The following is a 27,646-nucleotide window of genomic DNA, read 5'->3' as shown; positions in this document are numbered from 1 at the left end:
ATCAATTAAACAGGTTTAATTCAAATAGAAGTCAGACATGGTGGACCTCATTTTGATTTATTTAAACAAGAGATATCAATAGCATTCTGTGGTTTTAACAAACAATAAACAAAGGTTGAAAAGTTAAGCATTGGGGATAATCCTATGAACATCTTTTAATTTACAGGTCATTTTAAGAATCTTATTCTCATTTAAGACTTTAAATTGTTTTAGCACTTGCATAGTGTGAAACTGACCGGACTATTTCCAAAAATGTTCTTAAGGTTACCTTTTTCCAAACATTGATTGGACCTCTGTTTATGTATAGATTAAGGTTTATGTATAGATTATGTTTGATACTGGTAAATAGTTTGTGTATACATTTATTTTTTATGGACACTGGATTCACAAGCCAGTGCTTCAGCATCAATACATAATACTTACATTACTGAATAACTTACTCAACAGATGCTGGTTCACTTAATTTAACTCAATTATTGGCATCTTCAATTTTCTCAATACATTCTCTCTAAATTTGGCCATTACTTATAGAGCTCCCATTTTATTGCCACTGTCTCATCAACCCATTCCTTTTAATCTTGAAAGCAACAATCACAAGACAACTTCATGGACCCAGGTGATCCAACAAAAGGTTAACAATTTCTGGGCATTTTAGTGAATCAGTACAGAAAGCAGCAGAGTTGTGTGGAAGTATATGTGTGTCACAATGGTGCAGCCTCTTGTGCAAGCAACCATACTTTCCAAATATGAAAATTAAGTATATATTCACCTCAAAGTCTGTGATGAGGCTCCAGGTGAATTTGTTTGCTGTAAAAACACTGCTCTGATAAATATCTCAAACTTTTCAGTTACATGAGTATTCAGCAATATATGATGTTTACATCGTCAAATGGCAAAATAATTAGTGACCTTAAACATTAAAGCAGAAAAAGAGAAATGAAATTCCTTGATCGAGGTTCCAAAACCGTTTTCTCATCCAGAGGACCTGTTTGAGACTCATATAAAACAGCTATAGCTCATTAAGGCTTCGAGACAGATAGGTAACAAAACTAACTTGCTTAATTAGGTCAGTTTCTTAAATCAGAAATCGAAATCACAAAGCAAAATGAACAAAAAAATCACCATTTCTAATGCAGGCTCATATTACATCTCCATTCCCAAAGTTTTAGAACTCCCGTCAATCATGATGGCAGCGTGCCCAAAGAGTCTTGACAGTATTCCACGTCAGTGTTGCCCAGGGAGGAGGGTCGTGACAAGAAAAAATTACAAAAAAAAAAAAAAAAAAAGTGTGGGAATGCTCTACTACCCCCTTCCCCTTTAGGCTGTTTTGGTTGGAGCTGTGGCTGTCTCCTGGATGACCAGAGTGAAGCATTTCTGATGTCTCTGTCACTAAGAGCTCTCCATAGCATCTAAAACTTTCATGATTTGCTGTTTGATGACTTTAGTGGCGTCACCAGCTTCTGGAATTAAATACCTTGAGAAGAGAAGACAAGAAATATGCTTATAATCTTGCAAACTACACAAAGACAAGTACATAAAACCAGATGACGTGTTGCAAAAAACAACAAATAACATTTGCATATACTGTTAAGTATATAGCAGGGTTACTGAAATAAAAAATTTGGTTGAAATATCTAAATAATAGAATAAATTATACATTTTTTTTGGCAACTAAATTAAATACATTTAAAGGCACAGTATGCAGGTTTCACCACTAGAGGTCCCTTAATCAAAGCAATAACAAAGGCGTGGCTTGATGATGCCGTGAATGAGCGTGGAATCATGGGAGGTGTCTGTGGCGAACAGGACGGCCGAGGGACGTGAGAGAACGGCGCGAGGCCGAGCGGAAACATAAAGGAGGAGCGATGACGTTGATGATCGAGAGAGGAACAGGCCTGTATTTTAGTTGAGTTTTGTTTTTTGTCTTTGTATTTTATTTTAGCCAGCAGTCGTCCGCGAGGGGCTGCTGGCCGTTATGTTCATTTTAGGTAAGCCAGCAGTCGTCAGTGAGGGGCTGCTGGCGGTATTTTAGTTTGTTTATTTTATTTTAAATAAAGTATGTTTAAATGTTCGCCGGTTCCCGCCTCCTCCTTCCCTGAACATTTCTACACTGGTCCCGAAACCCGGGAAGAGGGAGGAACGCACTGTCATAGAGTCCTCGGCGCTGTCCTCGGTGCCATCTAGAATGGTGCGCGAGTCGCCGCTGCTCGCCTTGGGCCGGAGCTTGCTGCCATTCACCGAACGAGGGGAGGAGCAGGGAGCGGGGGACTCGCGGCCATGGACGCTCAAGGGGGTGCGCTGGAGTGAGTTGCCCTAGGGACGGCCGAGCTCGCTGCCGGCCGCCTGGGTATTGGAGGGGCGGCTGCTGGCTTATCTTATATTTTGGGTAAGCCAGCAGTCGTCCGCGAGGGGCTTCTGGCGGTATTTTAGTTTGTTTGGTTTTATTTTAATAAAGTATGTTTAAATGTTCGCCGGTTCCCGCCTCCTTCTTCCCTGAACATTACTACAGTGTCATTTTCACCTCCACAGCCGATGGAAAGCAATCCGTCGGGACTCAGGTAGAAACCATGTTCATTTATGAGCTAATGTATTGCTGTTTAACTTGGTCAAATCAATCATACTAAACATACATTTGAGTGTGTTGAAAAAGTTATGTTATAATGTTACTCTGTGCGTTCGCTCAGCGGCTGGTATGAGACACTTGTTGGACATTACAGTAAGCTAGATCGATATTAGAATATCATATAATTATAAAAGCTTGTGTTGCTAAATTGAATGCAATTCATTTTAAAATATTGTATGTGTGGCTGTATTACTGTTCTACAAATGAATCTCTTTCTGATTATGCTATGTCAGCCACTTGACAAAATAGTGTTGTCTCTGAGGGATGGTGCAAAAATGTTACTCACAGTAAATCAAGAAAAAAAAAGATTCGAACAATGAGATTAACCGTGTTGAGCTATATAAAAATTATTTTCTGTCGATAAAAGTATCCAAACATTTGTTCACAATAACACACATAATACATTAAAGCGTCTTTGGTGTTTCCATGGTTTCTACGGAAGTAAATTATACGGAAATCGAGGGTAACGCGGATATGACATCATTGTCAGACGACACAATGACAAGCTGTTACACTGGTTAAAATGGCTGACGTCTCTGGATTTAAACATTTTTGGAAACATTTGGGAAGTACACAAGTCAACAAAATATAGCATTACATTGTTCTAGAAGCTTTTGGATATTTTAATCCAGAAATTTTACATATTGTGCCTTTAACTTGAAGCACTAAAATTACTAACGGGGAATAAAAAAAATAGAAAAAACTGAACAAACTAAAACTGAAATAAAAAATGAAATCTAAACAGTAATATTTAAAAAAAAAAGGAAATGTATAAAAATGACAAAAGCACAAAAGACAAAATTTGTAAAAATCTCATTAAAATTAAAACTGAAAGTGTAAAAATAAAAGCCAATTCAAAATATTTACAATATATTCTTAAATAATAATATGAATGTATTTTTTTATTTAAAATACATCAAGGTCTCTTGGTGTCCTGTTGTCATATTCACCATACCTCTCTACAGCCACTATCTCCACTCCTGCAGCATTGTTGTTGCCAAACTTAAAAGTGATGAGTTCTGGATGCTTCTTCTTGGAGGTGATTTTCACCACAGAGCTTAGGGCCTGCCTGGACTGGATGTAAGCAAAACCTTTTCGGGCAGCGATCTCTCTCAAACAGTACATGTGTGTTGCAGTAATCAGCAGATGACTGTGGAAAATAAAACTATGGAATGATCCACCATAATACGCACTAGAGCAGCATGATTTTAGATAAATCGAGAATCACAATTTTATATGGAGATCACGATTCTCCCACTATTCTGAATAGACAACTAAACAACAATCTATTTAAAAAATATTGAGTTCATTTGAATAAATTATTATTATTTTTTTTAATCTGTTTGAATGAATGAATTATTCAATGACTTGCTCATTAAGACTTCACTTGTTTCACTACTGGATGAATCAGCGTTTTTGAACAAATCTCTTGAATGTTTCAATGACAAATATATTTTTAACAGTCACTTGTCGCCACCTACTGGCGTAAGATTGATACAATCTTCATTTGAAGAGTCAATTATTGAATAATTGTAAGACAGGAATAATGATACTGTGTGGTTGAAAAGACTGTTTGTGAAGCTCTTTCGTACCCATGATAACGGCTCTCTCTGGGTCAGCGGCACCATGAACACAGATTTGAACGTGATAGTAGTTTTCGGAGGTTTAATAGGCATGGCTGAATCATTGACATCTATGAATAAGATCGCGTAGGTATTTGAATTGAGATCTTTATCTTTTAATGATTAATCATGCAGCTCTAAAATGCACCCCCCAACCATCTATCAACTAGGAAGCCTCAGTATCTGATAGGCTGAATTATTAACATCACAGTTTTTCCACATGCCACACTGTATTATTACACTGAATACCTTGGCCAGAGTATAACATAATTGTGTTATAATGTTGGAATATAACCTTGCTGCTTTTTTTTAGACTTAAACTTTTATTTGATGATTTCGCCTGTAGTGGAATCCCTGGAGCACCAATCCCATGTCTAGTTCTGATGTGCTCAGACATGTGGCCTCACCTTGGGAACATGTGTCCAGTCTCCTTAACTTCATTGCATGGAATATGGTGCTTCACATCTGGTTTGTTGATCCAAGTCTGTATATTGACAATCTCTTTCCTGTCATCATCTGATATTGATGAACTGTCAATCTCATCTAAAAGGAGGAAAGGAAAAAAGAAAACATGAGGAAATACACAGGGACCCAAATATGGGATGACTGAGTGTAGTGTACCACACACACACACACACACACACGCACACGCACACGCACACAGACACACTTTTTAAGTATATTTATTTTTGTTAAAACAGAAGTTCCAGAGTTACATGTCAGCTTAGATAGGAAGGCTTTTGTATATTATCTTGGGAAAATGGTAGGTTATTTTGTTAATATAGAACTTTAAAAGATTTTTTTGTTTTGGTTCCTCAATACCTTGCTTAATAGAAATTATGTTAAAAAGAATTCTGCAAACCACTATGACATGGCATTAATCCAAGGTCAAGATTTCCACAAAAAATAAATAACATTTTGGTTTGTTTCTCATCAAATGCCATCCGAACACTGAATTATCCCATGTGACCCATGTGCTGTATATTCTGCGATATTTTTGCATTTTATTTTTCAGCTTAAAGGTGACAGGGATACTCCACCTGTTTGTCATTTTTCAAGGAACACTGAGGACCTTGATTAACTGGTTTATGTCAGTGCTTTTTTTATTATTATTTATATACTATTATACAGAGATGGGGGACTCGAGTCGCATGACTTTACTCGAGTCGCAAATTTAAGGACTTGAGGATTGCTTGACTAAATTAAGAAAATGACTTGACTTTGACTTGAGATCCAGTGACTCGAGACTTGACTTGAACTGTGTGACTCGAAAATGACTTCATATACATTTTTATATAAATCATCGCAACATCAATTCAATTGATGAACAAAATGAAAGCAACGGAACCATTGACGCCAGTCATCTGATTCTGCGCGATTGCGTGCTGCTGCACAGAAAAAACATACAACTCAGTGAGCGCGAACAAAAACATCTCCCAGAATCGTTTCTTTTTGGATATAAACACTAGAAATTGACCATATTCATACAAGAAGATTTGCTGTACGCTTAATAACTGCCAATGGATATCGAACACGACCACCACAACCTCGAACTTCATTCACCACATCTAAAAGTAAGCTATGGCTTGTTTAACCTTATAGTTGATTTGACTAACGTTAAATCTAGAGAGAATAGTGATCAAAACATCATGCCTCTTTATACAATATTATGTTTTCAAATGTAGCTTAAGGCTGCCAATAGATTCAAATGATAATTAATGGTGGCATATGTTTTGTATAACGTGCATAAATTCACACAGACATTTGCCACAGTTTCTTTCAAATCACGCTTTAAAACCAAAAATTTTGCTCTTTCAAATGACATAGAAAACTGTTATTGTGAAAAAATGTCCCTATGAGTTATTTTTATATTTATAACATATGATATTAAAAAATATTTCCAGAATATTGGCACGATTGCAGATGTGATGATGATTTTATTCAACAGTTCAATGAACACAGAGTGAATATTGTGGTGTGACATTTTAGACTCTGTTTTTGCTCTATTTCGCCAATGTTCCAAACAAGCCACAGAAAAAGAGTTATGCATATCTGAACAAATACGAGGTTTTTGTGATTCAGTGACCTAGTTACTTAGTTCCAGAATGAATCTGCCATTTCGAACGAATCAGTTGAATGAATGCTTCTATGACTCGTTCATTAAGACGGCGATTTAGCGCTACCTATTGGCGCTTTTAATTTAATAATTAAAAAAATATTATTTATAATTTTTTTGCATCTATTTTTTTCTATATTAAAATTATATTTAAATCATTAATCTCATAACATTATTTATGGTGTTGTAATTACAGTGTAAATGCATGGTTAGAAAAAAAGGGTTAGAACATAGAAAAAAATGCCCCTGGAAATCAATTTAAGGGGTCAAATATGGGCTATTAATGGGAAAGTTAATGTCTGCCGGTGATATTGCATAAAAAATATATAAGCAAATTTAAACACATGACATTTACTATAAAACCAATATAAATTATGCATTACACTTGTGAATTTACCTTCAAATGATTTATCTTCAACATTTTTCATATAATTGTTATTATAATAAGAATTCCAAATTTTGATAATCATAAATACATGTTGTAATAAATTATATGAATATTATTAATATTACGATATAAATGTATAAGAAAGGTAATCATGGTAATCAAAAATAAATAAGGTTGAGGCTAAACTTTTTTTCTGGTTGGTATTGTAACTTGACTTGGACTTGACTTGACCCTTAGCAGGACTCGACTTGACTTGCTTGAAGTGAACTATTGACTTGACTTGGTTTGTGTGTACTGCGACTTAGACTTGCTTGAGACTTGATGGTATGGGACTTGAGACTTACTTGTGACTTGAACATGTGTGACTTACTCCCACCTCTGCTATTATAGTATTTATTAATATTTTGAATCATCTTTTTATTTTATTTGAGTAATTTTGTTATGGTCTTTTGTCATATGATTCATTTTCTTTGATTTCTATTTAGCTTTAATTGATTTTTCATTTCAGTTATAGTGATTTTATTTCTTCAACAAATGAAAATTAGAAAAATGTTGCTGCGGCAAATAACTGAAACAAATAAGTTTTTCGAATACCAACACTGGCTCATGCGTGTTTGATAGGAGTTTGAACTAAACTCTGCAGGAAAGTGTAAGTTGAGTTGCCTGGAGCAGGTTCAATGTCCCTGGTTTAGAAGGTACTATGTATTTACCAAGCGGCAACATTCTAATCTGAAAAATGAAGCCTACCCGGAAATGCATACATCGAAAATCCGCTAGGGGCAGGTCCCAAAAGGGAGCAAATGTCCATAGACCCCATGTTAAAATGTCCGTTTTCAAAGCATAAATTCATGTTTTTACAGGTTGGTCCCATGGACTTTTATTGTATTTTTCGATAGGTTCCGAGTGCCTGACAACTGTGAGGGGGTGAATTTTTTTCTAACTCGTTAGTTTAGATCGTATTTAGATATAAAATGTATGACAAATAAGGGCGTGGTTAACTTTGATTGACAGCGTGATTGACAGCTGATAACGGGCTGCGCCGAGTGGAATTCCTGAAATTTGACGTCTCTGCCATGATCTGACACAACACATCATTCCACCTCTGTATCCTTTCTGAAAAGATTTTCCAAGGTGGCTCCGCCCATACCCCCATAAAAGGCCTCAAAACCATTCTTCAGAAAGTCACAGACGCTTTGTCCATATTTTTTACAGTCTATGGTACTTACCTGTTTCATACTCTTCCTCATCTCCGATGCTGAAAACAGGCTTTACACCCCTGTATGGCTTCCCCACCCGATCACTGCTGCTTACGTGCCTAAAGAAAAAAGAAAAAGCATCAGAGGTACTTACAAGAGCCACAAGAAGAATAAAGGTTTGTCCTTCACAGTATCATTGTCTTCCTTGTGCTAAAACAGGCATTCTAAGAGCATGGTAGTGAGATGAGGTGTCCTCTAGGATTATAAAGATGAATATTATTAGTTGGAAGAGAGGGAAGTTAACATGTTAGCATTTTAACAGAGATGAGAATCAAAGTGTGGAAGGCCAGAGTTTTCAAAGTGAATCTCTTAAGAGTCTATTTTACAGTAAAACTGAACAACTTTAACATTAAATCACAATTGCCCCAGCCTTCCACAACAGTGATCAAATCTGAATAAAAACAATGAAGAACTGCAGTCTCCCTCCACACAAGTTAGGGGCATCAAAGACGACTCAGTCTTCAGGCTTCAGACGCTGCTGGCATAAAACAAGGAAAGGCACAAAGTGGCAAATGCAGTGAAAGAGGTCACAACAGCCAACACGGTCACAAAGTGACAAAAATACCTGTGGTTCACAGCTTCCACCATTCTGAGTGGTATTTGTGAATTCTACTACACATGCATGTGAATATTTGGCAGTGGATGACAAAGTCACAAACTCTAGAATATTACTCTACTCTGATGATATTCTCTGAAGTATTTTAGCAGGAAACAGGAATTTCAAAAGACTGAATAGGATATTTGTACTATAGATGCAGGTGATGCAGATGCATATGGTGTTAGAGCATGAGTGTGCCGTTTAATCTGGGTTTTGAAAACCCCTACAATGAGCTAAAGCTGACAGCGCCACCTTGAGAGGACAAGTTGCGGAAATCAGATGCACGCTGAAGGGGGCACAGACAAACAGTAATGAAGTCTTACCGATCCAGTATTCCCTTGTCTGGCCAGGGTAGATTGAAAGACATTCTAGTGTGAAATAACAGGGCATAGGTTGGGAGGATGATTAAAAAAGGAAGACTTCAGAAAATCAATCACTTTAAATAAATGCCTCTATGTAATATCATTTAAGTTATTTTCTTAAAGGGATAGTTCACCCAAAAATGAAGATTCTGTCAGTATTTACTCGCCCTCATGTTGTTCCAAGCCATTAAGACCTTCGTTCATCTTCGGTACACGAATTAAGATATTTTTGATGAAATCTGACAGCTGGATCATCCTCCATACTAGTCCATAGGCTTCTTGAGGGATTGAAACTTGCCGGTCTTGAAAAGTTATTAAAGACATCGTTAAAATAGTCCAAGTGACTACAGTGGCTCAATCTTAAGTTTATCAAACAACGAGAATACTTTTTGTGCGCAAAAACAAACATAAATAACGACTTTATTTCAACTATTTATTTCCTTCTCTTTGGGCCTCAAGTCAGTTAAACTAGTGTAATTGCGTAGAGCTACGTCACACGTAGGCTCACTGTTGGCCGACGCTGGTCATGTGGGTGATGCGTGTGACGTACAACAACAGATCATACGCTGTTAAACTAGTGAACTGACTCGAGGCCCAAAGAGAAGGAAATGAATAGTTGAAATAAAGTCGTTATTTTTTCGCACAAAAAGTATTCTCGATGTTTGATAAACTTAAGATTGAGCCACTGTAGTCACTTGGACTATTTTAACGATGTCTGTAATAACTTTGAGGCCGGCAAGTACAATCCCTCAAGAAGCCTATGGACTAGTATGGAGGAGTGATCCAGCTCTCAGATTTCATCAAAAATATCTTAATTCGTGTTCCGAAGATGAACAAAGGTCTTACGGGGTTGGAACAACATGAGGGTGAGTAAATACTGACAGAATTTTCATTTTTGGGTGAACTATCCCTTTAAGTAAGGGGTTTAAAAAAGAGAGAGATCTGATCATTAAAAAATGTTCTCCTCATCAATTGTTCTTTCTTTTTTCTTTTTTTCAATAGATGGACATATCTGCAGAGAAGGATGTGAAAGAATGTCTGTCTGGTGAACTGAAGATTAAGGATGCTCACCTGTCCACCGGTGTGGAAGTGTTTTCAATGAAGCTGATCATCTTCTCCTTCACATTAACTGACTTTGACTTGAGTGCAAAAGTCATTTTGTTGACAAGTGATTTAACTCCTTTGCCATCTGTGCTGTTCAGTTCCCCCTGTTTCAATATAAGAGATGGGTTGAATTAACTTAATCCAAGTTTGAGAGGCATTTGCTTATCACAATGGAAGTTGAAGGATTTAATGGCTTGCTTTACATAACGTCCACTAGATGGCACTAAATGCCACCCAGAAAATGAAAGGAAGATGCTACATGTATTCAGCTTATTTTACAAAAGGGAAGTAAGCGGTTTCCTATAAATGTGTGCAAGACTTCAGATTCCTTAGCAACTATAAGTATTTAACTAGAAGAATAACAAAGTGCAGTAAGCAGTAAAACTATTTTAGCTACAAGCCATTGTGTTTTAATTACAATAATAAATGTATCAACTGTACATAAATAACTGGAAGCAGCTGACAACGGAAGCCACGCACATTCAAGATAAAAGAAAAGCCATGCATGCTCCTACGTAAAAAATAAGGTGGATAAATCTTCAAAGAAGTACCATAAATATCTTGAAAGCAGATTGAGAAAATGTTGAGGAGGACATGGACCACAAAAGCATGGTTTATGGGCTGCATGCCCCGAGTAGTGAGTAGCACAGATTTAATGCACAATCTGATGATGTAACGTGCATCTCTCACACTCACATACACACTAAACTCACGTCAGCTGAGCTGAGGCTACTGTGGGATCCTGAAGTGCTCACAATCCAGTGAACATAAACATTATCCGGCCCTTCAACATTAATATCTGCCAGGTGCTGCTGCAATGCTGAGAATAATAGAAACAGTGTGTCTCATCAGCACAATAAAACTGCTTCTGTCACCATGTAAAACTGCTGATCAGATTTTATAAATACATCCAAATGCATCACATTTTATTTATTTAAAGGCACACTATGTAATATTTTTGGATCAAAATATTGCAAAACCACTAGAACAAATTTTATATATTTTGTTGTTGTGTGTACTTACATCCCAAATGTTACTAAGAATGCTTAAATCCAGAGAAATAAGCAGTTTTAACCAGGACATGGACCGTGTCCATGCATCACCTATCAATGACTTCATACCGACGTTATGATGCCCTCGGTTTCGACAGAAGCCATGGAAACACCAAAGACACTTTAATATATTATGTGTTTTATTAGACAGGGGACCAACTGTTTGGATATATTTATCGACAGAAAACTAATCATTATTATACAGCTCAACACAGTCTTTTTGTTTAAATCTCGTTTTCTTGATTTACCGTGAGTACCATATTTACCATGCCTAATATCCATCTAGCTCACTGCGGTGTGCAACGAGTGCCTCATACAGAAGCCGCCGAGCAAATGCACAGAGTAGCATTATAACAACTTTTAACACTCTCAAATGTATCTAATATGATAAAACAGCGCTGCGTTACCCTACATACGCATGACCGGAAGAAGCGGAAGTGGTCTGTGGCATAATAAAAGCTCCACTGCTCTCGAGCTGTGTGTCACCCTCGTCACTCATTAACAATCGCTTCAACGGATTTTGTAACGTTAATAAATCTTTAATACATTACCGGTCATCCATGAATATGATTTCTGCCCGAGTTCCGTCTTATTCTCCACCGGCTGTAGAGGTGAAGACAACTACTATTCCACGAAATCAAGGCATTATCATGCCTTTGTTTTGAATAAACAACCTCTAGTTGCGAAAAGTTACATAGTGTGCCTCTAATTGTTTGTTGAAATTATATTTATCAATTGCGTTTTGTTCCAAATTTGGCCAGAAGGTACAGTGCACAGATGATTAAAACAAGTGTTAACATTGTAAACTGAAAAATAAAACTTACCCATAAATCCACCTTTTGCAATGCTCACATACTCTTTATTTTTCTAGACAAGGAAAGAAAAATATATTTCGAATAGTTATGAAATTCTTTGAATAATAATTTACACAGCAATTCAATATGTAGCAGCAGACACCGTTCTCACCTGTAGAAAGTGGGCAAGCACCATGTTCATGTACATGTCCTCCTCTTCACGGCCACTGCCCATGAAGCACAGATGCTCTCCGCTGGCCACAGAGCCCGACTCCAGAGACTGCTTCTGTGCCTCCAGAAGAGACTTCACTGACAGGGCAAACTCAGAGGGGTTATGGAGCATCTGTGAACCAAGACAAGGACATGAAGGACACAGGTGCACTGAGCTGTGCGCAATTCCTCTGTGAGGCAGCTACACATATCAAACATAGTATTTTTGTGGAAACAAAGTGGATCAGAATCTCCATTTCAGAAAATCTATTTGACCAACTCGTATTAGGCCTAATATTTACAAATGCAATTGTATTTTCAAAGCAAAGGCATTTTTCCCTGCTTGCAAAAATTCTTACCAGGTCAGAGTCCAAGTGAAAGGCAGTGGAGAGGTGACCAGCATTGTACTGCTCTGCAGGACGGCAGTCGACTACAAAAAACCTCACACCCTCCTAAGTAGCATAAAACCGCAAGAATAACATCACTTGAAATAGGACATCACATGCTGAAAACAGATTTTCTGTTGATGATTCACATGCACAGATGGCAGAAGTCAGAGGGTGTGAATTTCAAGATTTTTTTTCCCCCAATGTACATACATTGAGCACATCAAATATGGCAAACAGAAGCTCAAACATGCATGCTTGACACAAAGATTTGTTGTTACACATCAAGCATGTTAACCATATTTGATGTGTTCTATGTATGTGCGATGATCAATGTTTTTATGTGAATAAAAGTGTAAATTAAAAGTTCATCATATACAATGACCAAGTCTCTTCAGAAGACTTAACTGCTTCATTCTGCTTTATGTACTTTTTGAAGAATAGCATGAAAACATTAAAAAATATATCTTCATTTGTCAAAGATCATGAAAATATATGGGGGAGTAAAAAGAGTAAATGACAAATTAAATTTCTGGGTGAACTATCCCTTTAATGTTGAGCCGTGATCAACAACATTAATAATCATTAAAGATGATTTGGAGATGTCTTCAACAATAATCTTGGAGTGGGGACTCACAGGTTGTAGCTGGTTAGCTTGCAGGATCTCAGGGACGGATACGGGCAGACAGAGTGCTTGACTCAGGTCCATGTCCTCTTCTTTTAGGGCAACCAGACTGCTGCCAAAAAGATTATGGTTCTCCTGCACACATCAAATATTTAGGCATGTAATACATACTGCTCCAAGGTGTGATTCACTTGCATTTGTAAATGAAAAGAGATGTGTGCGAACAGTAAAATGTATTTGTGTAATGTGTGTGAATAAAAAAAAGTCTGCAGCTCCTCAGTTTTGTAAAATGTAGGTCATGAAACATCTTAAGTGGTATAACAAACCTATTAACTATTTTAAAAGGTATTACATTTGAGGGTGGAAAACAGGAATTGTGATTCAGCCAAATGTGACTATTAAACTTTAAATTATGTTATAAAAAGATGTTATTGCGATGCACCACAGTTTCTGATCTATGGTCATATCTATAGGAAGTTGGAAATAAGAACAGGGATATAATGCTTACCTTTCTAAGCGATAGAGGCGTCTTGCTGTTGTAATACTGTGCTAACGAGAACAAGTCTTCAATGTCCTCTGCCTCTAGTAATGACGGAGACAGCTCCAGCATTTCTGAGAAAAAAAAAAAGAAAAAAAATTACAGCTGTACACTTGTCACAATGCAATAGGTTTTTGTAATGTATTTTTATTATTATTAAATAATGCATTAAATTAAACAATTAAAGTAAAAAATTACTGATTATCTCCTCTTTGCCATCTCCTTCTTGGGAAAGAATGCTGTCTCTGGACATCAGAAAACGAAGAAAAAACATCTTTTGACTTGATCTCATAAACAGGTCAGTAAAACTGCCTTAGTGTAGTTCATTAAGGGGTCCAATTATGCCTTTTTCTTTACTGTGTAATGTTGCTGTTTGTGCATGAAAAAGGGCAGCAACGTTAGAAAGCACAAAGTCAACTCCAAAGGGAGTTATTCTCTATATCAGTAAGCAGCGTTTCTGAACTCCCGCAAATGCCTTGATTGTACAATGTACAATAGGAACATACATGTCAAAATATATACCGGTTATGGTAAGGGCATTACATTTCTGAAACACGCTTTAAGTGGTAGACCAACTTACTGTTCAACAGACTGAGGCGGTTGACCAATCAAAGCAGACTGGGCTTTTCGGAAGATTGGTTTTAAACAAAACTGAAACTAAAGACAGAGGGTGAAAACAGGCCCTGCAACAATGCAATTTTTTTTATTTTTTTATTGAACATTACACAATGTATGAACATATTTAGTAGATGCCATAAAAAAATGATGAACCTGTGATTGAGCATAATAGGACCCCTTTACTCAACTGAGTGCACTGAACAGTCTGAACTGTCACATACTTGGCATTAACAAGGATGATGAGCAAGAGGAAGAAGATGAGAAAAGGGTCAGCCTGTTGGAGATAAACATCCCACAAGGCCTGTGTTACCTCAGGGAGACAGTGGCTAGAAAAGAGACTGCCCAGCTACAGGAAACAGGAATGCAAAAAAAACAAAAAAATACATAAGTGTCAAGTTCCTAAGCAAAAATGATAAATGTATATTTGATTAATTCTAGGAATATGACCATAACACTTTTTTTCAGATTAGCTCCATAGCATGTACAAATTACGTATAATCTACTGTATATACTAAGCTAGGGGTGTCCAATCATTCTCCTGGAGGGCCAATGTCCTGCATACTTTAGCTTCAACCTTCATTTAAAACACCTGCACCAGTTAATCAAGGTCATGAGGATTACTAGAAACTCCCAGAAGGTGTGTTGGGGTAAGTTGGAGGCTTGGAGCTAAATTCGTTGGTCCTGCACGAGCAGGTATGGAAACTCCTGTACCAAGCCAAATATTTCATCAACTATTGCCAGAAAAAGACTGACCCAGCTTATGGCGTAGGAATCAGGAGTGATCTTTTTTGTATCCAGGAAGGAGCAGAGTTCAGGCTCATGGTACTGCAACAGGAGCCTGAATAGGTGAAATGGCCGTCCTTTCACAAAACAGTCTCTGCAAAGGACAAACAATATGACACCAAATCAAGGAAACTGATATACAAAGCATGCATGTTCCCCCTCTGCCAACCTAAAGTGTTTCACTGTTAAAATTGGTGGCATTTAATCACCTTGAACAAGACTGAACATTTCAAAACTAGCCTTTTGTCTTTTTAGTCAAGACATGGTCATTTCAGGGATTCTGATTTTCTACATAATACGCAACATTTTATTATTATTATTAATATTAATGTTTGATCAAATTACATCAAACCAAACTTGTCATTGCACAAATAAATCCTGGATCAGGTAAGTTTTGGAGTGGAAAAAACCCGGATGAAAAGCAAAACCGTGGAGATTTTGTTTTATCTTCTTTTTTTTTGTTGAGAAAAAACACAGACAGATATAAGAACACTCCTACTACCGTGGGATGTATTTATTCATGATGGCGTAGAAGCAGTTGTAGAGGTCTCTGCGGGACAGCTGTAAGCCCAAGAGTGGTTTGAGGATGTGTGGCCAACTAAGATCTGGAGTGAAGGTGACATTTCTGGATTTGCAGTAGAAGGTGATCACTGACTCCACATCTGACACCAGGTCCCGCCCTTCCTCCACTGGTATCCCAAGCTCATCTATATGCAAAGATTGCAGAGGTCCAATCGATTAGCATCATAATATAAAAAAATCCTACTGATTTTTATGGGGCTTTATTTCACAACACTGTAAACTACGGCTTGTGGGAAAAGTAGTAGTACATAGCTTGATGCCTTGTTCTTGCCACACTAGCTATTTTTACAGGAAGAATAACTAACTAACCTTCATACAGGAAATTTAAAAAATGAGATTTTTTTCAATTGCATTTGTTATCAAAAATAAATTCACTATAAATGGAAATAGTGATAGAGCTTTTCTTACGCAATGTGACATTGTGATTGAAACAACTTGTCAAAAATGGGCTTGGTTGCAAACTTGCAGTTGATTGTGGAGAGTTGGGGATCAAGCTAACAAAATAATTGCAGAAGTCTGGTATAAGTTACTGAAAGTCTTTCATTTTCAGTTGAAAAGACTTAGTTATGACATTTTGATCAAACATTGAGACGCCAAACAAAACTTAAATAAAATATATACATATCAACATTAAGTCTTTTCATGTGCTTGTCCTTTGGACAAGTAAATCTGTCATTCACTTAAGTGATTAAGTGTAATTGTATTTAAACTGTAATTGTAAAATTCTCTTTTACTCGTCCCTTCAAAAATCCACAAATGTCGAGCCCTGCGGTAAAGTATTCTTAAAATGCACTCTAAAAATCGGATTTATTTGGAATAAACAATTATTCAAGGTATTTTGAAGTGCCCACGACAACAATATTGTGCATGTTCATTATTGTGATATATCGTATTACCGAACACAGGCACATGTCTACAACTGACAAACCCAGGGTCCGAAATTAACTTTTTGGCTCACCTGCCACGGGGACTGGTAGATGAAAAAATCCAGCAGCCAAGCATATTTTTTACCGGCCAAAATAATAAACAGATTTTTTGTGTCACATAGATTAATTTCAGTACATTTAATTGAGATAAGGTATTATGTTGAATGAATAAGAGTACATAGAAGTCAAAACAGAGCAACAAATAGTAAGACATGGAAGATGTGAGCATGGAACTAGTGCTCATAACAGTACATTTGAAGGTTTTGTAAAACTATCAGATACTTTACCGAAAGTAAAACATTTTACCTATTAATACTATCAGTTAAACGGTTTAAAAGTAATGAAAAAAATTATATATATATATATATATATATATATATATATATATATATATATAGCTTTTTTAGTATACAGTATATAGCCTATATTTGTTAAATCATGGGGCGCGTCGACACACGCAACCACACGCGCCTAAAGACATATTTCACTGAGCAAGCACAATGAAGTGAGTGAAAAGAAGTACCTACTGTGGGACCATTTCGGCAGAAAGAGCGACGAAGTTACTTGCTAAATATACGCGGTATTAAAATAAAGCAGTAGGTCTAGTGCAAGTACAATGCAACATCACTGGCGAAGCAAACATCCACAAGCAAATGAAAGGCGCTTCCCGAAGTTGGCCACTCTAGTCATCTCTGTATTCCCGGGACATCTGTGCCATCGGAGACCCAGACTCACCCCACATCATGTTGACGTTACTTTTTTTAAAGTGACAAGCTGTGCATTGAGGTAGGCCTGCTATTTTTATTTGACGAAAAAAACGTAGTCTGATGAAAAAAAGCAGTTTTTTCAAAGCACACACGCAAGGTCTCTCGCTCTCTCCCTCTCGGTGCGCGCGCTACACGGTTTGAAGCACAGTATGTGCGCGCTCTTTCTCGCTCGCTCTTGATTCCAGGAGATTTGAACTAATTTGCGGGCATCAGGGAGCCGCTATCAATATGCGGGAGACTTGGGATATCTGGAACATTCACCCGCCAGTGTGGCGGATAGCCTTTTGAGATTTACTCGCCAAACAGAAAATCTACCCGGATTTGGCGCTTGGCGGGTGTTAATTTCGGACCCTGGACACACCCGTAACACCTTCACAGAAAGCCACCTCTCTCAAGCCCCGTTCACATCGCCAGCGACACGAGACACATTGACCGTTGGCGACAGAATGTGGGCGTGTCAAGCGACACGAGACATGCGACAAAATTTCAGAAATGTCAACTTTATGCAAATGAGAAGCGAATTTCACATGCGACAACCAATTGGAGTGAAGACTGTCAGTAGAGCTCATAGATATCATATAGAGACTAGATGCCCTATTGGCCGCTGGAAACCGAGAAATCCGGCCGCCATCTTGAACCGGTCGTATTCCTAGTTTCGTTGCGTGGCAGCAGATAAGATGCCAGAGCATTGTGGAGCATTTTCCTGTTCTAATCGCCGGACCATAGAAAATAGGGCTTTTCATAAGTAAGTCTTAACATTACCGTACTATTGGTTGTATTTTGTGAATAGAATATTACCAGATAATCGAGAAGGAGCAAGAATATTTGCTATTACTGTACTGAAATCGTTGTGAAATGCTGTTTACTGCATCAGCCGGTGTTCACCCGGCATGTAGAGGTGGGGTAACTGTTAAAGTAATAATTACAAGAGCTTCTAGGTTATCAGATAAGCATTCAACTGCCCTGTTGTATAAGTTATTTGTGTTTGCGCACATGATATCAGGAAGCAATGTAATACACGCATGACAGCGATGCGCAAATTGAGTTACCCCTCCAACTTCTAGTGTTATTGATAACCTATATCTTATCACATGCGATTTGGCTATTGATATTACACAAGTCCTGTGGTAAAATTACATTATTAACTTACTCCATCTACCCTTGTAAAGTTAATCCGAATAGGGCTTTAGTCTCGACATTTTCCCCTCCCACATCCACATACAATAAAAAAAGGTAGGCCTATAGGCTTAATGTTGTCCGAATGTAATTTTTAGAAATTACTGATGCAAACACGTTGAAAAGCTTCTTCTCAATTTTTATTACAGGTGGGTGCGTTCGGTGGATTCGGTGGCTGCGTTCTGTGTGTGAAAGTGTGTGTGTGAAAGTGTGTGTGTGAGAGCGAGAGCGAGAGCGAGAGCGAGAGAGAGAGAGAGACTGTGTCTGTTCGTGTTTGTTTGTGTGTCGGTTCGTGTGTATGGGCGTGTCACAAATCATAAATTGTTTCTTCAACTTATAATATAATAATATACAAAATATCTTACTTTACTGCAACTATCTGTTTCTGCTTCTTTATTATATTTATAGTGTGTGATTTATAAAATACATTATATCCTTCATCACACATAATGTGTCTGGTCACTTCACTTTATATCTTATATCAGAATATTATATTACTGTTAAGCCTACTATGGGTATTAAAATACGCCGAACCATGTGTCCTGTATCATAGCTACATGAATGACCTTTGCAGCAAAAAAAAACGCGTGAAAATCAGTTCAGTATTCAGTGAGATATGATTAATTTAATGCGCTGACAGCTCATTTCACCTGCCATTCAGATTACACTGAGCGGAGCGGATGACCGGTTTAAGATGGCTGCTCCAATTCTCGTCCGTGCCAATAGGCAGTAGCGGTCGATAGGGCGTCTACCTATATGATGTCTATGGTAGAGCTCACGTCACTGTCTCGAGTCTCGACTGCAGGCAAGACAGAACAGAGTTCCGGAGTGATTTGATTCACTGTTTTATATGATTTGACTAACCAAATTATGCATGGAAAACAATCTTTTGACAGTCTTAGTCAGTTTGATTCATGCATTGATAGTTTGTGTGTTGTAATTGCATGATTCAAGTTTAGCACTGCTGCAGATCATTTTACAGTATCCACTGCATTATGTTGATTATTAAATGGTAAATGTCAATTTCGAATGATGTTTTAGAAGGCCTAACTGTTGACAGTATGAGTGAGTCTAATTTGTTTATTGATCGATCGTTAATTTAGTTAATGATTTAATGCACTGAGCACTGCTGTGGTTAATATAACAACACTCTCCAACAGCATAATTACTTTTAAATCTTTAAAGCCTAATTCTTAGTCAAATTAGAATGACATCTTAGTTTTATATATCACTTGTGATTGTACTTTCTATAGATATGGCCAGACGTTTTGTTTTTAGAATGTAATGTTACAATATTAGAATATAATGTTATTTTAACCCTTTTTGCACATAATATATAGCATAATATAATATGTAGCATAGCCTACATTGGTTACATTCACTATATTTGTTATTCATAGCTCTTCAATATGTTTGTAGAACAACATTGGGCAGGATGTGAAATAAATTTTTTATTTTTTTAATAAATACAGATTTTTTTTATCCAAATAAAAAACAAAGAAAATACAGAGACATATAACCGTATAGCCAAAAAATACTAAGATATGATTTTTTAGGTCATATCGCCCAGCCCTAATGTGTAGTACATAACCACGCATAAATGAAATTGAAAATTTCAATTTTCAAAAATTGAAAATGAGGAGAGGTGATTCACCAATAATCTGCTGACTGCGGGTGTGAATGAGCGTCTGTTCTGCTAGGTCCAAAGCCCCATCCCATGAGGACAGACTATCTCCTTTACCAGACACGTTCAAAGCAATCTGTCAACACATACACATAAAATTAAAACTTAGAAATTAAACAGAGAAAACACCTACAGTTCAACAAGGCTCTATTCAGCAGCACTAGGGTTGTAAAAAATATGGATATTTCGATATTGATACTGAAATATCTGAAATGATTCCAATACTCCTTTTCTGCAGTATTGATACACCGATACCAGCTGCGTATTCTCACTCTATCTTCTCTCCGCATGTTGTGTAACAGCATATTGGATCCATGCATAAGCTCGTATAGTGACAGCAGCCTACTAAACCTGATGCTTTCTGTCATGTTAATCAAAGAACAAAGAGAAAAGCACTCGCTGATCTTGACTGAATAACTTTTGTAACTTTATTTGTAAACATTTGTCTGTATTTAATTTTTAGAATGGAAACTATCCAGTGTTTATTTACATTTGATTACTTAAAATTCTGTAGTATTTCTTTTCTGAACACTACTGTTAGACCCACCTGAAAAAACTTAAAGCCATATTTATTTCATTTGTCTCTTTTTTCTATTGTACTTATTTGTGCTATTGTTTGCAATTTGTTTATTTATTCTTTTTTTTATTACTGTTTACTGGCCTTTTTAAAAAAATGTAGTTCAACAAATCAAACAAAGCCTCCCAGTGTGTAAAATTCTGAGATAACAAATTTTCTGGATGGTGGTAAGTTTAAAGGGTCCTACACTCCAAGCTAAGCTACAGTTTCCTTAATGGCCATCAGATCAATACAGAGGCTCTCTAAAGCCCTCTGGGACCCATTGACTCTGAAGGAAATTCTTTAAAACAAAGCCCTGCATGGATCTGTTATGTATTTTACACATAACACTTTTTCTGTCTCTCTCATCAACACACATCATGTACAATCTTTCCATAGCTTATTCATAATACAGATAGTCAACATTTCCACATGAGGCTACACAGGCTGATTAGTCATGCTGTTTAGTCTTTATACACTTACCATCCATAACTTGGCCCGCTGTGGTGGGGAAAGGTTTCGGACCTGGATGACACCATCCTGATCAGTGTCCAAATCACATTCTGCCAAGTCAAGAGCGTCTGCCAGATCCTGATTCCTTCAGAAAACACAGTAAATACACACATGACACACTGTGACCTGATCACTCAAACTTCACTCAGCAGAAGTCAAGGACAGATTTTGACCACATTTAAGTTTTCTGAATCAAGTGTTTGCATTACCTACATGTACGTAGAAACTATGTTACCAATTATGCAAGCAGAAGCAGAAGGGTTTTAAAAACATTATTTAAAATTTCTATATTTTATCCTACGGTTCAAAAGCTGGGGGTAGGGCTGCACGATATTGGAAAAAAAATACATTGCGATATTTTAATAGCTCCTCTATTTGTAAAGAATGAATCATGAATGAAAGCCGACTGTGATGTTGCCTCGCGTCAACTGCATCGGAGGAAAAAGCTGCACTTGAACACACCGTGGGGCCTACAGGCGACTGTCAGCTAGAATGCCCGTTCTGCGCCTGCGTGTAAATGAGACAACTGTCTATTTCTGCAGATATATTAATCTATATTCGTCATTCAAAAAGGGAAACCGAGGTTGCAGATACACAAACCATAAACAAAGCAAATCCCTACTTGACATTTCACATACTGCGATGTGACTATCGCGGATGCTCACATCGCGATAATGATGTAGGGCTGGGCGGTATATCGAGTTTGTACAATATATCGATATTTTTTCCCCCACGATATGGAATGAGGCAATACCGTTTATATCGATACAGTAGTTTGATACGAGCACATCTGAAAAATAGTGGAGTAAGTTTAGGGCTGAAACGATTCCTCGAGTTACTCGATTACAAAAATTCCTCGAGGCAAAAACTCTGCCTCGAAGCCTCGTTAAATTCCTATGTCGCACTCTATACGCGCGGCGCAAGGATGATTGTTTCACACGGACCGTTTATTCACACGGACCTGTTCAGGAAGCATATATTTTGAATTTAGTTGGCGCGATGGCGGAGAATAAATATGTAAATAAACGGCAGAAATTGTCTAAAGTGTGGGATCATTACACACTTAATTCACTTAATACACTTAACTCGCTGAAACAAGGTAGCGAAGTCTAAGCCTATTGATGTTCGCTGATTTTAATCCCATACTGTATTTGTAGCGATGTGATGCGGTTTGACTAGATATGATTTTTACCTTTGATGACATTTTTAAGTAGTAAACGTAACTATGACGTTCAATTGCAAGAGTATAGCCTAAAAAAAGAAACCCTTCACTCACACTCTCTCTCTCACACACACACACACACACACACACACACACACGAAAATGAAAATGGCGACTAATAAAGAAAATGGCGACTAATAAACCTATACCAGAATTAAGGAGAAAAATATTTGTGTTAAGTTTCTGATGAATTATTATTATTCAGTCTGATGCATTTTTATATTAACAACAAAAAATAGCACAGGGAAAAAACAAAAAGCATCTTGTGTGAACAGCCAGTGACATGAATCATTTCTGAGCAATATGCTGAGCAGCTATACAGAAATTAATATCACCACAACAAATAAGGTGTGTGTATACACGGTAGCTGACATGGCTGTGAATACACATTACTGAGAATTCAACTGCAGAAAGAGGCTTCTACCAAATTCAATATTCAGTCAAAAGGGTATTCAGTATCTCTGCACTGCTCTTCTGCACTTAACTGTCCTCTAGGGTTTCTCTAAGAGCTATTACAAATTCTAGACACTAGCCGAACAAGCCAAGAACCCGGTACAGGGTTCTTCAGAAAAAGAAAAAGAAAACACTCGACTTTTGCAAAAAGTAAATTGCATTTTAAATTGCAACAACAACAAAAAAAAAAACAGAAAGAAATCCTCTGAGGCCACTTTGCCATCTGCTATATTGCCAGGGAAAGAAACTCGCAGACAAAGCCCTACTCTCACACACACTACACACTCAGCTGCAGCAAAAACACCAGTCACGCATTACAAAAACTTTTTCAGAGCAATAATACAGAACACTTAATTTTGAGTACCACCTGCAATATAATCTAGTAGTTAATGGCATGAATTTTTTTTACAGTATAAGTTTCGACCCATTCTAACCGATTATTCCAAGACTATCAAGAGTCTTTCTCACAATTTCGACAAAACCTCATTTGTTATCGACCTAAACGACATCACCATGGTGACATTTATTTACACCAGTGGAAAAACATGGTTAGATAAATACATCAAGAAAACTAAACACTATAAATGTGTAACCGTAATAGAAATCAAGTTGATTATTGATAATGGGTTCCACAATCACTCTAAAGTCCTGACATAATGAAGAAGAAAGCTGTCTAACAACAAGCCATACCAAGCATTCAAACCTGGGGTGAAAAAAATGAAAGTTGCCACATATTTTGGATGAATGCCTGAATAATGAGATAGGACGCTTTAGAGTCAATACATTCTTTTGTTAGGTGCAATGCACTAAATAACATGCAAAACTCTATCTGTGGTTAACAATGGACTTAGCAATCATAGTCTGAAATATATACCACCCTGCCACAAACTTTGCTCCTTTTATCTCTCATAGGGAGTCATTTGTCTTCCTTGTCATCGTCTATGAAAACAGGCAGGTCCATATTCAGCATAATAGGAAGAGGACACAAAGGCTCAGTAAAATAGGTTAGAGGAATCATTAAAAATCTAGGATTTAAAGTATTTTTGCCAAACTAATTGTCATTACACAGTGTATCTCTTGTTAAGCAAAATCATCCTGAAAAACTATAATGGTAATTGTGTGGATGATGAGAAAAAGAGTGCTTTGCGGTGACATTCAATATACAAATGCCATGGCTGTGAATTACATCAGGATTCAAAATTATTTTCAGAATAATTCTGTTGAACTTGAACGCCACATGTGCAGATAAACAATAAAGCAGAAAAAAAATTGATGTCAATAAGCTGTCAGTGTAGTTGGGCTGAATTCCTCAAGCATTTATAACTTGGGAGGAGTTTCTAATACGCATACTTATTTCAACTCTCATGTACATGACATACTGAAATATTCACAAAAGAGTCCATACTCATTCAAAATAATCACTTCAGAAAGTAGCAAAAAAAAGGTGAACCAACCATTTTCAGATTTTTTTTCCAATTCCAGAAAACCACCACAGCTAAGAAATGTCTTACAGAGCTAAACAGAAGAATTCACACTTTTAAGGAGAGCCGAATACCGTAAACTACAATCATAGATACCATATTAGTAGGAAAAAACATGGTCATAATGAAGTTATATGAGATAAGAAATTATATAATCAGAGTATCATAATCAACAACACAATTCTATTGTGTCCAAAGCTGCGCTAACACCTAGCAAAAGCTGTTTTCTAAGAAAACACAGCCAATTCCTAAGGAAACACAAAAATGACATATTTAATCTATATAAGACATTTTCCATAAAAATAAAGGGATTATGTCAAACTGCTGAGAACGTCTAAGAAACAGCTGGAGTGTCAAAACAATACACTAACTGCTTTGACTAGCCAGAGTAGCTGCTTAGCACAGCATCGCTGTCTCACAAACGGATGTCGTGAAAACAACTACGTGATTAATAATCTCTCTTCAACGGACTTCAAGTTCCAAGTGATAATATCAAGCTGGGACCAGTGAATCGTTCTGCGGTCAAATTGATCAGTGGTGTTTTCTTACCAGCTGCCTTGAAGAATTTCCCCTACAGCATCCGCCATTGCTGTGGTGACGGTCCACGTCAAACTGTGTCGTAAATACCAGCGTCCTGCCGCTAGGACCACATGCGCGCTCTTGACACTAGTCTAGACGTGACGTAGAACGCGATATTCAGCGGCGCGCGACTTAAGCTTTGATTAATAAAAACATTGCATTCTAGACCTGGTCGGTTTCAACACGGCATGACACTTGTTGTCTGCCTCTAACATAAATTTCATTTTGTTGTGCATGTAGCCACTGTCTTTTTAATTAATTTGGAATAAATTGTAATTCATTTTCTGCCATGATGCATCCCCTTGTTGTATGATTTATGTCATATGTAATGAGTTATTGAATAAACAAAATAGTTAGTCACTCGACTGGATCTTCTGGTCTGAGTTCCATTTATTTGTCACGTGACCAAAAATAGCCTCATCAGCAAAGGAGGCGACAAACATTGATCATTCCAGCAAATAGTGTGTTACAGAGATTTAATTTAGGCTACATAATGGTTATCCTTGAATTTTTAAAGCGAAAAATAGTCCACGTTTAGGCCCTATACGCAAGCTTTTTGGGGACATGAAATTGTTTTATAAGAGGGGAAAATAACCTATATTAGACGAATAATTTTGATATATCCGCTATATGTATTAGTCCACTAATATATATATATATATATATATTTTTTTTTTTTTCTTCTTATACTACTTTTTAATTATTCAGGGAAATTCCTCGTAGCCTAGACAAAATGGTCTTCCAAGAAAATTAAATCCATTTCCTCCAGGAGACCAAGGACTTGTTGAAGAACATTATGTCCAAGGGGGTCTGTTTTCACACAATGTTTTGCAAAAAATAATCTTGAGAACTGAAAGCCAATCATTTTGTTAATTTATCACCAAGCCACTTGCTCAGAGCAAATTCTGATGACGATACCAAAAAGGGCCTAGCTATTGACAGGAAGTGTCTAATTCAAACTGAGCCAAGATTAATCAAAACTTCATTCTCCAAAACTTAATTTAAACTGCATGATGTCTGATGAGCATGGGTCAAAGTCAGCAATCCCTTGAGAAGTAAAGACAATATCATCAGTTAGTCTATCAACCTGGCTCTTTGGGTGCTTTTTAAAGTGTACTTTGTTTTTATTATACCTATATGAAGATGCTTGCCAACCTCTCTTTCACGCAAACAACTGTCAAAAATATATATGTTGATAGATGGATTGATGTTGGCAAAACCTGAGCAAAACTACTGATTAACACAGGGGCCAGCCATTTGCATAGCATCTGTCTTGAGAGTTTGACCAATAGCAGTTAGATACAAGGTTCTCAGTCTTACTGTTCTAATGCAAATTAGACAACCTTTTTTTTAACTAAAAGGTTAGAATCAGTCTTGTAGAAAAAATGAGATGACTAAGTCGGCCCTTTGTAACCGGCCCATAAACTAAAGGCCACGGTTGTTAAATGAGGGTTGTTACTTTTGATGTCAAGGATTCATGCAAATCCTCATTTGCTGATCTCATTTGATATTTTTTCCAGTTAAAAACATTATACTGAAGCATAAATGCTTGCCACATTACGCATGCCATCCTCACAGGAAGCAAGCCTGCCAAGACCCACTACAAAACATCGGAAAAGAGCTCAGAAGAGGTCGTATATAAAGCACAGGAGCATCAGTAAATCTCCCAGTATCTCACTTTTAATTTTCTCTATTTGTTTGTATATTTCAATTTGTGACAAGTAGACTGGGAGAAGTGATATGTGATTTCAAAGAAACCTGATTAATATCAGTATCGCAGCCACCTGCATTAAAAAAAGAAAAGAAAAACCTTTTAAACACTATATGTTTGTGCATATTTTTTATATACATATTTATATTATATAAAAATACATGTAATACTTGTATTTATTAAGGACAATATAAATTTACATTTTTGATATAAAATTGTGACCAGTTTAAGCCTGCTGTCCCTGGGAATGTGCATTTAATTATTAAGCAAGAATAAGCATTACATAAAAATAGTTACAAATAACTAATTAAAAAAAAAAACTAATTCACTTTGGATAAAAGCATCTCCTAAATGAATAAATAAATAAATGTAAATCTGCATCGAAAAACAAAAGCAAGCTGGCTTTATGAATAACTGTTGACAACTTGATTCTTTATTTTGGGGTATCATACATTAATATTACACAAGTAAACTTTACCGACATCACATTTACCCCCTCCCCTCCCTATCTTATTTATTTTTTACTTGAAGCATCTTTTTTTTGCACGGCAACTTTCAACAGATTCAGCACAACAAATTCATTTTAAACCTTTAGGTTGCGCCAATTAGCTAGTATTAGTTTATTTTAAAACAATCGTTTTGTGATTTTCAAGCATGCAGCAGAATGACTGGAATGACTTGTTCTACCAATATTGGAAGGTAAAACCATTAATAATTGATCAGGCTGGAGAAAAAGAAAATAAGTAAACATGAAACATTTACATATTAGGCAAAGCTTAATGTGTACATGCATAGGCAATTTATCACATTCTTTTCCTAATAGGACAAGCCCTATAAAGACAGCAATGCCATTTAGTTGTTTTGATATTGAAATCATCTTCAGAAGATGGCTGAATTAATGCAGATAAGTGAAAAAATCAT

The 27,646-nt window shown here is 36.9% G+C and overlaps 1 protein-coding gene across 2 annotated transcripts; it reads right to left on the bottom strand.

Moving 5' to 3' along the window:
* Positions 1–38: 38 nt before the first annotated feature.
* On the bottom strand, positions 39–25,395 carry tbc1d23 (TBC1 domain family, member 23). 2 transcript variants are annotated; one of them, XM_077198812.1, is made up of 19 exons: positions 24,985–25,335; positions 21,250–21,364; positions 20,181–20,286; positions 15,578–15,782; positions 15,046–15,169; positions 14,514–14,638; positions 13,873–13,919; positions 13,645–13,748; positions 13,149–13,271; positions 12,485–12,577; positions 12,088–12,258; positions 11,946–11,988; positions 10,783–10,889; positions 10,037–10,173; positions 8,927–8,971; positions 7,976–8,064; positions 4,653–4,788; positions 3,579–3,773; positions 39–1,474 (listed from the first exon to the last, which is right to left on the bottom strand). In XM_077198812.1, the coding sequence occupies exons 1-19, from the start codon at positions 25,020–25,022 to the stop codon at positions 1,390–1,392; spliced, it is 2,088 nt and encodes a 695-aa protein (XP_077054927.1). In that variant the 5' UTR covers positions 25,023–25,335; the 3' UTR covers positions 39–1,389. The 2 variants fall into 2 exon arrangements, with proteins under 2 accessions (XP_077054927.1, XP_077054928.1); XM_077198813.1 differs by lacking the exon at positions 8,927–8,971 and having other exon boundaries at positions 24,985–25,395.
* Positions 25,396–27,646: the final 2,251 nt, after the last annotated feature.

This window comes from Siphateles boraxobius, unplaced genomic scaffold (assembly GCF_051911475.1).
Source record: "Siphateles boraxobius isolate OS27281-9 unplaced genomic scaffold, OSU_SipBor_1 41, whole genome shotgun sequence".
Lineage (NCBI taxonomy): Eukaryota > Metazoa > Chordata > Actinopteri > Cypriniformes > Leuciscidae > Siphateles > Siphateles boraxobius.
The sequence above is the reverse complement of the archived record's forward strand: the minus strand, read 5'-3'. Positions and strand labels throughout refer to the sequence as shown.

Coding starts and splice junctions, on each gene's coding strand:
- tbc1d23 (XM_077198812.1), bottom strand. CDS start 25,022: ATGGCGGATGCTGTAGGGGAAATTCTTCAAGGCAGCTG. Junction 10,174..10,782: donor GTAGCCTCAGCTCAGCTGAC/GTGAGTTTAGTG, acceptor ATATTGAAACAG/GGGGAACTGAACAGCACAGA. Junction 8,972..10,036: donor ACTTCCACACCGGTGGACAG/GTGAGCATCCTT, acceptor ATTTCACACTAG/AATGTCTTTCAATCTACCCT.